The sequence below is a fragment of the Drosophila tropicalis genome, unplaced genomic scaffold (genome assembly GCF_018151085.1).
Source record: "Drosophila tropicalis isolate 14030-0801.00 unplaced genomic scaffold, ASM1815108v1 contig_593, whole genome shotgun sequence".
NCBI lineage: Eukaryota > Metazoa > Arthropoda > Insecta > Diptera > Drosophilidae > Drosophila > Drosophila tropicalis.
In genome coordinates this window covers 9,581,972-9,599,007 of record NW_027173070.1, presented here as the reverse complement: position 1 = coordinate 9,599,007, position 17,036 = coordinate 9,581,972, and the positions used below count along the sequence as shown (strand labels likewise).

At 38.1% G+C, this 17,036-nt stretch overlaps 1 protein-coding gene across 11 annotated transcripts in view; it reads right to left on the bottom strand.

Moving 5' to 3' along the window:
* Positions 1–674: 674 nt before the first annotated feature.
* tn (tripartite motif containing protein thin) overlaps positions 675–17,036 on the bottom strand; it is a 30,759-nt gene continuing 14,397 nt past the window's right edge. For 2 of the 11 annotated variants that reach the window (XM_068288917.1, XM_068288918.1), the window contains 8 exons: positions 15,697–16,998; positions 11,498–12,258; positions 5,260–5,541; positions 3,692–4,441; positions 2,135–2,294; positions 1,643–1,783; positions 1,300–1,376; positions 675–1,186 (listed from right to left, as the gene is read on the bottom strand). In XM_068288917.1, the coding sequence (XP_068145018.1) occupies positions 973–1,186; positions 1,300–1,376; positions 1,643–1,783; positions 2,135–2,294; positions 3,692–4,441; positions 5,260–5,541; positions 11,498–12,258; positions 15,697–16,998 (3,687 nt within the window). In that variant the 3' untranslated portion in view covers positions 675–972. Of the gene's footprint in view, positions 1,187–1,299; positions 1,377–1,642; positions 1,784–2,134; positions 2,295–3,691; positions 4,442–5,259; positions 5,542–7,511; positions 8,470–8,594; positions 8,719–11,497; positions 12,259–13,198; positions 13,214–15,303; positions 16,999–17,036 lie in introns of those variants that run through there. The other 9 variants (XM_068288919.1, XM_068288927.1, XM_068288920.1 and 6 more) reach the window with 9 other exon arrangements.

The following is a 17,036-nucleotide window of genomic DNA, read 5'->3' as shown; positions in this document are numbered from 1 at the left end:
TCTCCATCTACTCTGGTTTAATAGATTAATTAACCTTTTTCTCAGCTTAAACTTACCAAAATTCAAACTCTCTAATAGCTGATAAAGGCAATATGTAGAAGTATTGAAAGTTTAGGTCCCCAAAAAGTAGGCAACGATTTGATGTCTGCCCAAGTGGATTTTCTTTGCTTACTTCTCTTCTTTCTATCAGATTCATTAATTATCTCCAAAGTACAATGTTTGTTTTATGATATGATAAAATTTTGATTAACTTTAAAACGTCCCTCGCGTGCATGGTGTATGCACAACATTTGCTAGCAAACAAATTTATGCGGCTACACATAAATCTGTTGCTGCTAAAGCTCTTGTTCTACACTTTCTCTTTCCCCCTTTTTTTTGTTCTCTCTCTCGCTCTCTCTCGTTCCATATCTGTCCCTGTACGCAGATGTGTGCTAAACCAAATAGTTTATGCCAAGTGCTCCAAAAAGTTTCATTTTGCAGCCGAACATCTTAATTTAATAAAGTGTGTGCCTTCATCCCAAACGGGAAGCACCAGCAGCAACAGGGGCAAAAGCAAATTGTGTGGGAAATTGTTGGGCTGCACGCAGATAAATCTCAATTAGAGGCCCTTGAACGCTGTGTAATAAAGCCAGTTGGGTCCGAAAAACTAAATAAATGATTTTACCAGAATATGGTTGATTTTTTTTTTCACTCAAACTCTGACGAGTTTTCGCTTTTGGATTTGGATTTTATTTTATTTATATATTTTTTTTTTGCTTTTATTCGTTCTAATTTAACAATTTTGTTGGTCGATTTGTATTTGGCATTTGCTTTTAAGATAATTGAGCAAAATTTCTAAGCATATTTAGAAATAAAGACATTACATTATTCTTGATTTTGGTTTTGTTTTTACGATTTTATACAAATGTCGGTAAATAAAGTAAAGTAAAATAAATGAAAAGGGGTTTCATTAGATAATGCAATGGGTTGCTATCAAAAGACTTGAACACGATGATTCTCGCGATCGCATACCAAAATGTTGCCATTGGACATGATGGCCACACCTTCGAGTCCTTTGAACTCCGAGTCGCCGGAGCCCCAAGAGCCGAAAGTTTTGAGAAAACTGCCATCTGGATTAAAGATCTGTATGCGATTATTGCCTGAATCGGCCACAAATATATAGCCCTGATCGTCCACAGCGACGCCCCTGTATGAGAGAGAGAAAGAGAGAAAAAGTCACAACCACAAACATTGACAATTTGCCAATTAAGAAAATGGGAAAAAAACGCAAAAAAAAAAGAGTTAATTCAATTTACTTACCGTGGAAACTTGAATTGACCATCGTCGGAGCCTTCACCGCCCACCGTGGACAGCACCTTGCCATTCACATCGAATATCTGTGGATGGGTGACAAGGCAATGAAACAAATGAAATATAAAAGGAAGCGGTCAACAGGGGAGTGAGGGCACTCAAAGCCAAAAAAAAAAAAAAAAACATGCATGAATCTCGAATCTCTGAAAATCTGGTCCGGGTCCTGTGTTTGAACATATTTTAATTAAAATTGCTCACATGGCCAGACAGGCATGAAGTGAAAGTGGATTTCCCAAGTATTGGATGAGGACGCAGAGGTCATTTGGTGCTGTTGTTGTTGGTTTTGGCTTACCTGAATCCTGTGGTTATTCGAATCGGAAACAATCACACGATTCGTATTTGATACGGCTATATAATGCGGATGCTCAAGCTGGCCCTCGCTACGGCCGCAGGAACCGAATTTACCAACGAAGGAACCATCGGATTGGAAAACCTGGCGAATATACATATAAGTTGGCAAATTGTAATGGGAAAAATGTAAAACAACAACAAAAAAAAAGGGCCATCTATACAGTCCAGCCAGCTACAACGAAAATTACACAGAAATATATATCGCAGTTAAGCGAATAAAAATTGCTGATGCTGCCGATGGCTTGGAGTTGCACCGTGGTGCTTGGCCGTAGCTCAAGTGTGACAAATTGGGCAAGGTCCTTGCCCAGATGATTATAAATATTTGCATGGAAATCGAGTCAATGCTGACGAAATGAACGAACGAATGGAAAGAGACACTGCGATGCTCTGAGAGGTGGAGATGGAAATGGAGATGGTAGGAGATGATGGTTACCTGCACTCTGTGGTTCTCCTTATCGCAAACGTAAATGAAGCCGAGTGCATCGGTTGTTACGCCCCAAGGATAATTGAATTTGCCATCTGCGGTGCCCTGCGAACCGAAGGCGCGCAGGAAACGTCCTTGTGGATCAAGCACTTGTATGCGATGATTGTATCTGGTAAGAAACAGAGAGCAAATAAAAGATAAAATAAACCAAAAACTAAAAGGAAAGAAATGGGTAAAAACGAAAGACTTTCCTTTTGCATAAAAACCTGGCATTGCTGTTTTAAGACACCCCCTTTTAAATCAATATTGGTTGTTTAAATCTGCTAACTAGTAGGGGATTATCTAGTTTTTAACTGGTATTGAAGTAAGAAAGTATTTAAGTTTAGTGGTTCTTATCTTGGATCTTAGCCATAGTTCGAGTTCAATCTCACGAAAAAGATTATGATGCACAAACCTAACTTAATTCATTCATTTTTGAATCGTGACACAAGTAAACTCATTTTGAATTGCGTATGTCGTTTCATTGTACATTTTGATTCATAGTAAAGTAATATTATTAAATAATATCCGTATAATTAGTTTAATACATCCCCCCGACCATTCCGGATAGAGAAATTCGTATCTACATATGCCCCAGAATAAAAATGAGAATAGGATTTAGCTCAACTTGTTTTACATGACTGTGAATTTTATAATTTTAGAGCTGCTAAAAATAATTTTGCCTTGAGCAAACACACACCTTAGGCCGTCGAAAGAGAATACTCTCTAACTCCCAGACCTAAAGCAAATCGTAAAGTCTTGAAAATATTCTTAGAAAGGAAAGCGGAGAAAGATCTAGGCAAAAATCTGTCTCTTAAACTAAAGCAACTCTACTTAAAATTTATGATAACAGACTGTGAGTACATAGCATTAAAATGATTTGGGCACGATGTTCTAGTCAATTGATGACTTGTGTACATACATACAACAACGGGTATATAGCCCTTCATTTCCTCTCACTTTCATTAATTACAAGAAATGGCCTAAGAACTCATTACCCGTCGAGAACGAGCAGGAGTGGGTAAATGGGTGAATGGATGGTCGGGGCCTATTCACCGTGACGCGCTTTGGCATTTGTTCGGCTTAACCTAAGCCGCTTAACGTGCAAAATCAAAGTTGAGTCACACAATGAGGCTGGACAAGAACGAGCTGCTCTTCGCTTAACGAGATTTTGCGTCAAACAATGACAGGACCCGGGCCAAGCGATACACGAGACAGCAACGAAACAAAAAAAAAAAAAGAATAAAGGTTTGAGATAACATGTGCAAAAGCGCAGCCCCCAAAAATGAATTTGCCATCCTTGGCTGTATGGCTGGCTGGCTAGCTGGCTTAGGCACATGTTTCTCATTAACGCGGCTATTATGCGCTTAGCCGTGCCAATTAGATGGCCCCCACCATTCATGATAGGAGCCAGGCTAAGTCCGAGAATTAATCATGCGCCATTGTTTCGGACTTAATTAAAATGCAGCACCATCCCCCATACCATCCCGTTCCATTATGGTGAAACGAACAGACCAGAGTACTTACCTATCGGCTATGATGTACTGGCCAATGCGATTGACCGCCACGCCCGCGAGACAATCGAACTCGCCCTCGCCATTGCCATACTCGCCAAACTCCTTGACAAAGATGCCATTCGAGTCAAAGACCTGAACACGATGATTGCTAGAGTCTGCCACGACAATGCTATTGTCCGGGCCGACGGCTAGGCCGCGCGGCCACGTAAAGGATCCGGGCTCGCTCCCCCGGCCCCCCAATTGGAAAAGCTGCTGACGCTTGCGTAGGTACACCTGTTTAGGGATAGTACCTGCCACTCCGGTTATACCGGCTGCTGCTGCTGCTACCGTAGGGGACGTAGGGGAGCCTAGCCCGTTTTTTGACCCATCATCATCAGAGGAGGCCAGCTCGTTGGCCTGGCGCAAAGGCAAGCCCAAGCTGAGGCGTCGCGACACATCGCTGGCAGTACTCCGGCCGCTGCTGGTGCCACTATGATGACTTCCGGCTGCTCCGGCTGCCGACGAACTAGTGCTAGCGTGTGTATCCCTTGAGTTGGTGCTGCCACTTGGCGTATCCTTGCTGCTCTTGTTTCCATATTTGTTCTTCAAATACCGTGCCCAAGAGCTCAGGGCTTCGCCATCCTTATTATCGGTCGAGCTGCTGGCCAAACCGGCACGTGATGAACCAGCACTGCGATCGGTTATTGGTGAATTATCGCGAGATTTCAGAGCATGAGAAGAGCGACTTCTGGACAGATCACTACTGCCATAACCGCTGTATCTGTAAGTTGGCATTGAGAGTTGATTGATTAACGCAATGAAAGGCTAAAATGAACATGAGTTTCGGTTTTTGGATGATGCCGATGAGAGGGATTAAAACTCCTAACATTTGGATGAGATTGTTCTGATTTATGACTCTTTTTTTATTCAAATGAGAATGAGATTAGAAACTATCAAACTACATAATGAAAACTGTACAGAACAGGAGATAATAATAAGAGAGAAATATAGAGAAACAGAGAAAGAGAACTGTACAAAATGATTTTTTATTTTCACCAGTTAATATCGGTTAATTTTTTAACGCGTATAATTTTGTATACAAAAAAAAAGAAGGAAAATAAAAGAAATAAAATTTTAAACAAAATCAAAAATCAAAATAAAAATAAAAATTCCAAAAAAGTTGAATTAGTGTGGAGAGTGCAACAAAAACCAGAACAAAAGAACGTGAAGAACGTGGGACTCGTAAAATTTAAGTAAACTCATAAAAAAAAAATAAAAAACGATTTCTCAATGTTCTGTTTGTAGTAAGAGGAGGGCAAAAACATGGTGGACGCTGGGTAAGGGAACCAGGAGGACAGGTGACAGCACACGCACAATGAAAGCGCGCAGACATTTATATATACATATGTATATAGATACATATATAAAACGATAGGTATATACAATATCGTAAACCGTAAAATAAAAAAAAAATTGTAATAATTTTTATCCTATTTACAATCGAAAATTGGTTTTTAATTTGATTTTTTTTTTTTTGTGTTTTTGTTTATTTTTGGGTTTGTTTTTTTTAAAATTTTTTTGTTCAGTAACTCTGCGCACCTTGAAGCCAAGTAAGCGGATGGTGAGACTGTGGTCGGTGATACCGGCTCATCCAGATCGTCCTCATCGTTGCCAAACTGATGGGAGGAGCGGCTGCGCGCCAGGCGTGTACGCCGCTCCTTCATGGCCAAATATCTTGAACGTCCGGTGCCATAGCGACTATCCGAATCATCGCCAGTTCCATTGGCGTCCTCATCGAACGAAGAGGCGGTAGGCGTGGATAGCGAGGGTTGCGTTACAATGGCGCTGCTCTTGCTTTTGTTTAGAAAGCGGCTTGTATAGCTGCAAGAATTGGTTTCATTTACGTTTCTTTTTTATCTCTGTTCGTTTCTGTTTTTTGCCTTTTTTTATTTTTGACTGTTACTGTTTTGTTTTTTGCTTATTTTGTTGCCCTGTAATTGCCGCGCCATCTCTTTCTTAGTTAACTAACTTTCTTTTTGAATAAGTTTGTGTGTGGATGTGTGAGTGTATGTGTGTTCCCTGCATTCCACGTGGAATCAAGCAAAAAACAAAAACCAACAACAAGTTCTTGCCGCAAAATGTCTCTAATTAATTTCACATTATCGAAAGTTAGGCGAGAAAAAAAAAAAAACAATTTTATATGTACATATACAAAAAGTAGTTGGCAAAGTTTCAAAAAGTTAAGTTAAGTAGAAGAGAAATTATGTTGCCAAACCAATTCTGGCTCAAAATATGCAAGAGAGTTGGTTGAAGGAGAACGAACAGCTTACATAGATGCCACACGACGGATAAGTATGTAAATATGCAAGAGAGTTGGTTGAAGGAGAACGAACAGCTTACATAGATGCCACACGACGGATAAGTATGTAAACAGCAACAACAAATAGACATTAATAAGAAACTACTGCTACTACATACATATAGATAGACATAAATGGTTACATACAAAATAAAATACATACTATAGATACATAATTATATACTGAAATTAACACAGAAAGCACATTAGACATTAAATTCTTTTGTTAAAATTTCGGTTAGTAAATAGGTTACAGAGTTTTTGTTTAATGTTTTGTGGTGTTCATTTCAATATGTCGTCTCTGCCACAGTAACTTTCAACAAAACATAAAAGTTTATTCTATATCTATAACATGGACGTAGACAAGAAGATTTTCAAAAGGTTTGCTAAATATAAGTTGTTTTATTTGATGCTGAAACAAGTTTTTTGTCAATATCTGATACTATGCCCTAATAAGTATGCTATATTTTATGTTTAAAACGTTCTAAATTACAAAGGAATCTAATTTGTTTAAACTAAGTTCTTACTACTTTTAATATATGTATATCACCCTGCAAAATATTCATACATTTTTCTATCTCTTTCTTGTCCATTCTTACATTTCTTTCTTTTACATTCTTTCTTTTAATAAATAATGAACTTTTTGCTCTATCTTCTGCTTAAGCACTTTTAAATACAAACAATAAATTTAATAAATTTAATAAATAAAATTTCTGTTCTATTTTTAGAATTTATTTTAAGATTTCTTGTTGTAGTATAAAAGTTCTTCATAAAAAGTAAACCTATCTGATCTCTTCTCACTTCGTGTTACTTAACACATATGTAAAACAAAATGGAGCGACTCAATATTAACACAAACTATAAAAACAAACAGTGGATGTTATTTATTTTTTTGTACTAGTAAATTATGATTATAATAATTTCAGCTGTTCTAACATCTCTGTTAATATATAATGGAATTTGACTATAGTAGCAGGCGTTTGTTTCTTGTAAACATTTTGTCCCTCTGCTGCTAAGAAGTTATTTCCATTTTCTAATGATCCTGTATATCTCTCAACATACTTTTATATGTTTTATTGAATAAATAATTAAATATTATTGACCTAATGCTCATATCAGCTTGTAATACTCAAAGTGTGGTCAGAGAAAAACTCAAGTACCTGCAACAAGTTTTGCTACATAAAAAAAGTACTCAAAAGTTTTCTCTTAAACTTTTTAAACAAAAATGAAATACTTGAACTGCTTCGTCAAATGTTGTGAATTCTACAGCATAGCTTGAAAAGGTAACTTTTTTGGTTTATAGGTAATTGTTTAAAAAGGACTATCCCATTCTTCTTTACTACGTCCATGGGAAGTTGCTTTGAACATCAGCAGCTGCTATTAATACACATGACTCTGAGAAATTCAAAAGACAATAGATATGAAAGAGAAGCAAAAAGCGAAATCGAACTTGCATGGCATAAAATTGCAATTATATATCAACAATAGAGATAACAGATACCAATTAGTCGTGTTCAACAAGCTGCTCAGTTGAGTTAAGAACTCGTTACTAGTAGAGGGGGCGGCAAGAGAAAGAGCAAGATGCTGAACCTGAAGCAGAAGCTATGGTAAGGTGGCCAAAAGGGTTTTTTTTTTACTTATTTTTTCGTGTTGTAATTACATTACATCAGATTTGGTTCCACAAAAAAAAAAGGAATAAAAATAAGCGGAAAAAAAGGCGAAAGGGTTGGCAAAGTGAAATTAAACAAGTTTGTCGCCAAAGCACAAAAGAGGCATTGACAGGCGGAGCAGCAGCAGAAGCAACACGAACAGGAGTAGCACATTGATCCCTTTGCCAAATAGACCATTGAAAAGGGTATTGACAGATGGACGGACACAAAAAAAGGACTCTAGACGGACAGACGACGAAAGAACGAACGGTGAAAGTAAAGTTAATTTCAGTCTTTGAGTGCCTCTTTCAGCAGGAGCAAAAGAAAGGACTTGTTCTATTTATTTGCGTTTGCCTTCTGTTAGAGCAGATGAAAAAAAAATAAAGGAGGAGTGGGAAAGAAGAAAGGGAGACAGGGAAAATATAGGTACATACATACCCACTTATCATTGAACTTCTTTTCTTTAATGAGAGAGAAAGAGAGAGGGAGAGAGAGAGAGAGAGAGTAATAGGGAGCAAGGAAGGATGTTATGAAATTCACTTTCATAACTTATTATTTGACTTTTCGTTCTCGCTTTTATTATTCAAGTAGTTTTTAAGAGTGTGTATGTATGTGTGTGTGTTTGTGTGAGTAAGTGTGTTTGTGTGTGTATTAGCAAATAACCATTCCAACAAATAATATATAAGAGAGAAAAACTAATTGTAAATTCTTTTTTTCTGTCGTCTCTAGGCATCCGCAAGTCGTTTTCGATAGCGTGCCCGGTTGGGTCTGCTTAGATACGGTATGCTAAAGGGCAGTGCACTGCAAAGATTAACACAGAGATATACAAAAGATGACTACAGTGAGTATTGTGTGTGTTTGTGTGTGTGTATGTAAGTATATGTGTGTATTTTACCTAGCTGAAGTTCAGGCTGACTAAGCTGACTCGACACACACATTCACATTTAGGGTGCAAAGGTTATGATTTTGACAATTAGACGCCACACTAGGCGTATGAACAATAAAATGGCCACTACGATGTTAATGCCTACATCGAGCACTTGTACAAAGCTGCAGCAGAGAGAAATTTATAGTTTTAATTGAAAATTTAATTAGAAATTTAAATTCAAGTTTTAAAGGAATCAATGTCAAAAATTACAAAAACACTTACAAACAACCAAACACAAATTCTGTGTGAAATGCAAAATGAGTTCCATTTCAGCTTAACCCAAACAAACATTGCAATCAAGAATTTTCAATGCCCTTTTCCAAAGAATTAATTCATAAGAATTAGAAGTTTTAGGACCACTCAAAGAAATCAGTTATTATTCCAGGTATAATAGCATTTCAATAATTGTTCATAAAATCTTTTTCCTTTAGAATTTCACCATAAAACTTATGGTTATAGAATATTACTTTAAAGCATTCCATATTACATTACGGATGAAAAGGAATGCTACATTTTATTCAATATAAAGGACATTTGTGTTTTAACAACCTTATCACGTAGCACACATTATGGAAATTAAAGTTCAATGATTTCGGTTAGGTTACTTGGTGAATTTTCTTCTCGGTTAAAGAAGTTCATTTCTATTAAATTAACTTAAGTTGTTGACACAATATGGAAAGTAATAAAATTGCTAAGGAAAATCTTGAGATCTTTTTTTAAAGATTCAATAGAAATAGTTTGACTTTTTTTTAGACAGAATGATCAGAGTTGTTCGACTACATATATGTATAAAGCATATAGAGGGCTCAATAATGATGCTGGCATTTTGACTTTAATCTAAAATTCTTTTGTCTTAAACCTTGCTCAATGTGTCATTATAATTGTAACTTTTAAAGGGCCAACCTTTTAGTTTTTTACTAATTGTAATCCGTATAACTACAGTTATAAACTGTAGTTTATAAACTGTGATATTACTTAAAGACACGATTTCTAGTATAAGGTAATACCACTAACCATAGAACACATAGATGGGACAAACTCATGTTTTTTTGATTGCAAACGCTAGCCTAGTCATGGAACCCCAGAGAACTTCGGGAAAACCCGAACGCTCGTACTCTCAATGAGAGCGTAAAATGGGGAGAGGGCCAAGCAGCTACGAAAATAATTTAGTGTAGCACAGACTACAGAACAACGAGGGCAGGCCTATGTCGCTTGTGATTTCGTTCTGTCAATGTATGTGTACACTCGTCGGTACATGCTCGGGCTTCGTAGTGTGTGTGTGACGTGAAGTTGTACAACATCGCATTTCAATAGCTCGCTCGACCAAAATTTTTAATTTTCGACAAAACAGCGACAATGCGAATAGGATATGCCCCTGTCGAAAGAATATCAAGAAATATTGGCCTCAGCTCCGTATGTATCCCGGTGGCTGTGCCGATAAAGTGTTCGCTTGGCGATCGAAATATTACTGGTTCGAATCCCAACTCGTACTCGTTAACGAAGGTTCTTTTTTGTCTATTTTTTTTATTTATATAAAAATAAACAAAATGGAAAAAAACAAATTAGAAATAAACTCGATTATCGTTGACAAAGGTTTTTTTCCCTATTTTTTTTTTTTGGTTTATTTTTGGTTTTTTTTTAAATATTTATTGTTTATTTTTCTCGTTATGTTTTTTGTTTATTTTTATAAAAATAAAAAAATTGGCAAAGAAAAACCTTTTTAACGAGCACGAGTTGGGATTCGAACCAGGAATATTTCGATCGCCAAGCGAACACTTTATCGGCACAGCCACCGGGATACATACGGAGCTGAGGCCAATATTTCTTGATATTCTTTCGACAGGGGCATATCCTATTCGCATTGTCGCTGTTTTGTCGAAAATTAAAAATTTTGGTCGAGCGAGCTATTGAAATGCGATGTTGTACAACTTCACGTCACACACACACTACGAAGCCCGAGCATGTACCGACGAGTGTACACATACATTGACAGAACAAAATCACAAGCGACATAGGCCTGCCCTCGTTGTTCTGTAGTCTGTGCTACACTAAATTATTTTCGTAGCTGCTTGGCCCTCTCCCCATTTTACGCTCTCATTGAGAGTACGAGCGTTCGGGTTTTCCCGAAGTTCTCTGGGGTTCCATGACTAGGCTAGCGTTTGCAATCAAAAAAACATGAGTTTGTCCCATCTATGTGTTCTATGGTTAGTGGTAATACACTTTCCTTTGGATAAGGACGGATCTGGAAAGTATATTCGAGGAATCTAATAAAAGAAGACAAGCTTCTTAATTAACTCACTTAAGAAGAAAACTTTAAATAAACTTGCTATTAAATTTTTGGAAATGTAGACTTAGAAGAATAGGGTATTAAAAATTTTGAATAAAATACTGCTAAAATTTAGCCTCATAATAATAATGAGAAAGAGATTTCTATTTTCTTCATGACTGATTGTACACATTGAAAACACACAGCCAATTATATATCAAATATTTAACACATGATGCATATCAATTAAAGCAAGCTAATTAAAATTTAAATTAATTGTTGTTGGTGTTGTTGCTGCTGTTGCTGTTGCCATTGCCATTGCTGCTGTTTCTGTGTAATTTGATTAATAATGCAACATCAAAAATAAGGAAAAAAAAATAAAAAATATGTAAAAATCGAAGAGAAAAAATTAACATTCACAATCCGACAGATACATAATTCAATTCGCATGCTCATATGTCAACGGATATGTATGTATGTGCGTGTAATGTATGTATGTGTGTTAGTGTAAATGTGTCAGTGTGTGAGTTATTGTAACCGCGTAACCCAATAGCCAATAGCTATGCATTGGTTTTTATATTCCAGATTCATTAGCCATGCAAATTAGTTGACAAACATTGACCATTATGAAATACCTGCTGCTGCCGCCACTGCCATAACGATCTCGTTCCCGATCTTCAGTTTCGCCAACATGATGTGGGGCCGGCACGGGACGAGTACGGGTCGAGCTGCTGCCATAACCGCTGCTGCTCGTTGTGGATGGTGTGGCATAGCTATTACGACTCAATGCCGCCGATGAGCCACTCTCATCACGTGAGGCACGTCTGGCCTCCAGGCGGTCACGATAGGAGCTGCCAGAGGAACTGGCTGCAGCTGCAGTCGTTGAGCTAGAGGCACTGCTTGGTGTGGATTTACTGGTAGTAGCACTACTGCTACTTGCTGCCGCACTGGTCTTTGGCTTGGTCTCTGGCTCCGATTCTGATTCAGACTCTGAACTAGTTTCCTCTTCGCTGCTTGAACTCGATTCGGCCTTCTTTTTGTTGGCATCCGCTGTGCCATTTGAAGCCTGTTGACTATGCTGTGGCAGGAAGCGGCTTACAAATGGCTTCTTCTCTGGTGTGGCTGGTGTTGCTGCAGCTGCTGTTGACTCGCGCGCTGTGGAGTAACGATTCGTGCTGGCGGCCTTTTGTTGATTGCTGCTGCTGCTACTTGGCGCCGCTGCTGTTGCAGCTGCTGCTGCTGCTGTTGCCGAACTGGCAGAGCTTTCGGTTGAGGCACTGCTATCGCTGCTGCCGGAACGCTGAGTTTTCTTCACGGCTGCCACGGGAGCCGCAACGGGCGGTTTAGACTGTTGGGTAGGAGTAGGAGTTGCATCAGAGTCTGTGGCGCTGGCTGTCTGTTAGTTTGTTTGTTTGGTATTGATATTGGTTTGGCAAGCATCGAAAAGAGAAAAAAAGACTTTTGTATGTATGGGCAAAATGATGATGTTGCTGATGATAAATGAACAGAAATATGCATGGCATGGACATGTAACATATGGGAACAAAGGTTGGGGAGTGGGCGGAGGGCCAAGGGTCTATGCAAATGTCATATGCAGATGCACATGTGCAACATGACGTTCAATAACAAGCACTTGGCATAGCTTAAGTGCTCCGAGGGTTGCTCCATTAACTCTTAAATGGTAAAACAAAAAGCTTCTTCAATAATGTTTTCTAATTAATCGAGCTTCCACAAACAGAAAAAATGGCCAAAAGCCACTCGACAAATATGCAGCAAAGATGTGTGCCCATGTCACACAGCACAAAACAAAGAGAGGGTGCGATAGGATAGGAGATTGAAACATTGTTAAAATGACGGAAGTAACCTCGTTGCTGACAGTCTCATGATTGAAATGTTCGCCATCGAATCTCAACCCTCAAAAAAAAAAAAAAAACAAAAACAGGACAGGGACAGGAAGATATGGAGGAAGCAACGTCGGCGAATGGGCAGGAACAGGACAAGCAACAATGTTGTTAATACTGGCACGATGGGTGGCTACTTGAGCTGGCTTTGGCTGTTAATGGGAGGAGAGGAAATCTCCAACCCAAATAAAATTTATATTTATATGTACATACACAACAGAAATATACTATATATATTTACAACGGACATCAGAAATTTGCGAAAAAAAACTTCAACAAGAGCGACAGTGAGAAAGAAAGTGATAGCAAGAGAGAAAATGTCACTTTTTTTTATGTATCTTTTTTTCTTCTTCTGATTTATTTGTCAGTTGGCTGATGTCGAGAACCAAAGCCAAATAAATATTTAGTTAGTTTTAAGCAAATTAACATCAATACCACATCGTTTGTCCACTTGCATATAAAATAAAAGAGAAAACATTGATGAGACATAGAGAGAGAGAGAGAGAGAGAAACAAAAAGAGAGAAAATACTACAGATATATACAGATTTATATATATTTCAAAATATAAATTTCGATTTATTTGTTTCATACACATAACTAAACACAGACAAAAAATTTGTATCATTTTTTTCTTTCAGTCTCTAACTAACGATAAGGTAATGGATGTTAAATTACTAATCAAAAGAATCAAAAAGGTCTGCAATATTGTACAATACACAAAAAAAGAGAAAGAAAAAAAATACAATAAAGACAAATTTTCTGATGTCCATGTTTTGGGTCAAAACTTTTTACACTTATTCCATTTGATATAAAATTTACTAAACAAATTATCCATATACCCTTGCAGAGGGAGAGAGATGTGTTCAAAAAGTACATACATATATTATGAGATTTATGTTAATTCTATAAAGTTTAAAATAATAAATAACTGAGAGCTCATTGAATTTGAACCTCTTTTCGAATTGTCCCGCCATGTCGTGCCCTCCATGAGATATATGGAGGTGAATCTATATTTATTTTCACTTTCTACAATCGATGGTTCACACTATTAATATTTCGCCTAAAATTAAAAAAAAAGTAACCTACGACTAAAGAAACTTTAGTAACTTCATAATACAGCAGGCTGAAACTAATTTCCTTTATTACTACTTGAATGAACCCTAAAATTAGTATTTTATATTGTTGGGACTATAGTGGTTAGCTATCCAACAAAAAAGGAAGCGTTTAGATAGATAGATCAGCTTGAAATAGAACAAGTTCGAATTGATAGTCAAAATTTGTAGACTCAGTAGATAAATATGGAACATAAAAAATTATAGACTCATTCTAAGCATATTGATTTGAAGATTATAATAGATCTGGAAATAACCTTAGAGAGTTATGCAAATGGGCGTTGAAAATTGAAAACATATTTAAAGAAAGATATAAAAATATAGAAAATAGTACGTAAGTAGTAGATAAGGAAATATGACCGATCTAGATCATAATTTTTGGAGAGAAATTGTGCTCTTTAATGGAAATTTTAAACCTTGTATAGTTTTAGAGTTAAAACCTCTAGTTTTACCCCCAAAAGATAGTATATTTTGAAACTAAAAGAAGTCTCGGTTGAATAACAAGAAAACATAGAATATTTTAAAATGTTTTCAAAGATATCTCAGCTCATATTTACTCCAACTTTGTGAGTTTGGAGCTCTATAACGTAAATCGTTTCCATCGAAGTTGTTTCTAGTCTAAACTCTGCAAGGGCATAAAACCTTCGATTCGCCGATAATACAATGTTATTTTATGTATATATATGTACCTATGTATGTATATATATTTTTCTTTTTGACGCGCATTAGTCGATTAGGTTTGATTTTTTGTTTGGCATTCTGTTTTTGTAATGTTTATTTATTATTTCAAAAAAGGTTTGGACCCAAAACAGCATTAAGTGAAAGGCGCTCACAAGACATTTAAAATAAAAATCAAATAATGAAAATGAAAACAAAGGAAAACGAAACGAAAAAAAAAGAAACATAAATAAATGGAGACAAACTTAACGTACACATAAAACAAAAAAGAAAAGTTCCAATACAGTGGGCGGGGGTGTGGAGTAAAAGGAAAATAAGTTTTTTTTTTTTGTTTTGTTGGTATTTCCAAGGAAATGTGTTTGTTAGGGCAGAAAATGATAAGATTAAGTTAAGTAAAGGTAAAGGTAACGATAACGATAACAGTTAACGGTTAACAGTAAGTAAAATTTTTGGTATCTTAGGTTTTTTTTTGGTTTTTTGTTTTGCTTCATATACAAATAAGAAATAAGTGGTAAGACTTACGGAGCGGAGGGGAAGTGTGAACGATGGAACACAAATAAAGAAGTTTTTTTTTTACAGGACAGAATTATGTTTCTTTTTATAGACTACAACAAGAAAATACTGTGCAGCAACAGTGGCAGTGATGGGAACTAATCCTGATCATCCTTATCCTCATTCTGATTCTCCTCCTCATCTTCATCTTCATCCTCATCCTCATCCTCGTCTTCATCGTCTTCATAGTCAGTTACCTCTATCTCTATCTCTGTATATTCACTACCACTAGCATCTTCGTCTGCTGTTATGAGATTAGGATTGATCAATTCTGCCTCTTCTCGAGATTCATCTGATTTGACTACTAGTTCTTGCTCAGGTGGGAAGACATTAATCACTGGCATAGCTGGAGGAGGAACATCTTCCACTTGCTCCTCCTCTGACTCACTCTCAGTGGCTGTAACCTCTTCGTATTCATACTCTGATGAGGATGTTGAAGCTTCCTCCTCATTTTCCTTTTCCTCCTCTTGTACCTTTGGCACTTCTACATTCTGTTCATCTACTGCATTATCTTCCTCTTCGTCGTCTTCCTCCTCGCTGCCACTGTCACTGGACAGATCTTCTTCTTCATTTGCCTCATTCACACTTACCTCGGCCCGCGCGCTTGTCGTGGCTGTACGCACTGGAGATGCTGCCTGGTTTGTGCTGCTATCGCTATCCTCTCCGCCACGGCTCGAGGCTGCACCACTCTTAAGGGCTGCCACTCGCTGATCACTGGCTGTCGTTTCACTGCCACCGGCTCCCGAAGATGATGGTCCAGCATTTTTACGCTTCTGGCGGGCTAGTTCATCCTCATCTGCAGTTGCCGCCGCTGCTGCCTGTTGATTCTTTTGCTGTTGTCGTTGCATGGCTGCCTTTTGTGCTTGGATTGCTGCCTGAACAGCTGCCTTGGCTGCCTCGGCGGCATCGGATTTCTTCTCCTTTTTCTCCTTGCCTATGTCGGCCAGACGTTGAACGACACGGGAACAATCACTGAGTCGAATGATGCCACTTAATTGACCACGAGACACATCTTCGCTATCCAGCACGCGATCTTTGCGTTCCTTCATCTCTTGCTGGCGCTGTTGTTGCTGCTGCTCGCTGTCCGAGTCATCGTTCTGATGTGAACGCACAAAGCGGGAACGGAAACGGGAAGATTTACCAGCACGTCCAGCCGGTTCGTTTTCATAATTGTCATTGTCGTACTCATAGTCAGAGCGACCATAACGACTACTCTCGCCATAGCGATCATTGTTAGCTGTGCGCTGAGGACGCTCACCGAACTTTCGGCCACCCAGAACGGGCTCATCGTTGTAGCCACTACGTTCCTCCTGTTGCCTGAATTGTGTGGCTAGGCGATGATCACTCTTGGAACGCATCAGACCCGGTTGAAGGGCTGTTGGTGGTGCCAAATGGGAACTGCTCACTGAGCCACCAGGTGTCGAATGCGGCGCAATGTTAAGATCACCAAATGTAGCCAGATTCATGACCAACTGATTAGGATCAATGGAGACCAAAAACCGCACACGACGACTGTAATCATTATTCTCATATTCAAAGTGACGCAGAAATTCCACTGTCTTTAGGAAGATCTCTTTGGTGTCCATTAGCTCACAATCATCCCATTCGACAGTCTCATTCATGTATTTGTCAACAATGTCACAATTACTCGAGATATTTGTAATCTCCAGATCCAGATTCTCCTTCAAGGTGGTCAAATTACGTAGCTCCACAGCCAAATAGCGATCAATTTCACCCTTCAGCTGATCTGAACGATCTTTGATGGCCTTGGTAATGCGACGATAGATCTCATCGATTTCCTCTGTCACACTGATGGCATTCGTTTGTAGACTCATTGTGTTCTTTTCGATAATGGCCAACGAATCTTGCAGACGATGTAAACTGCGGCGGATCTGAGAGTTAAGAGAGTTAAGAATGAATATAACAGTTG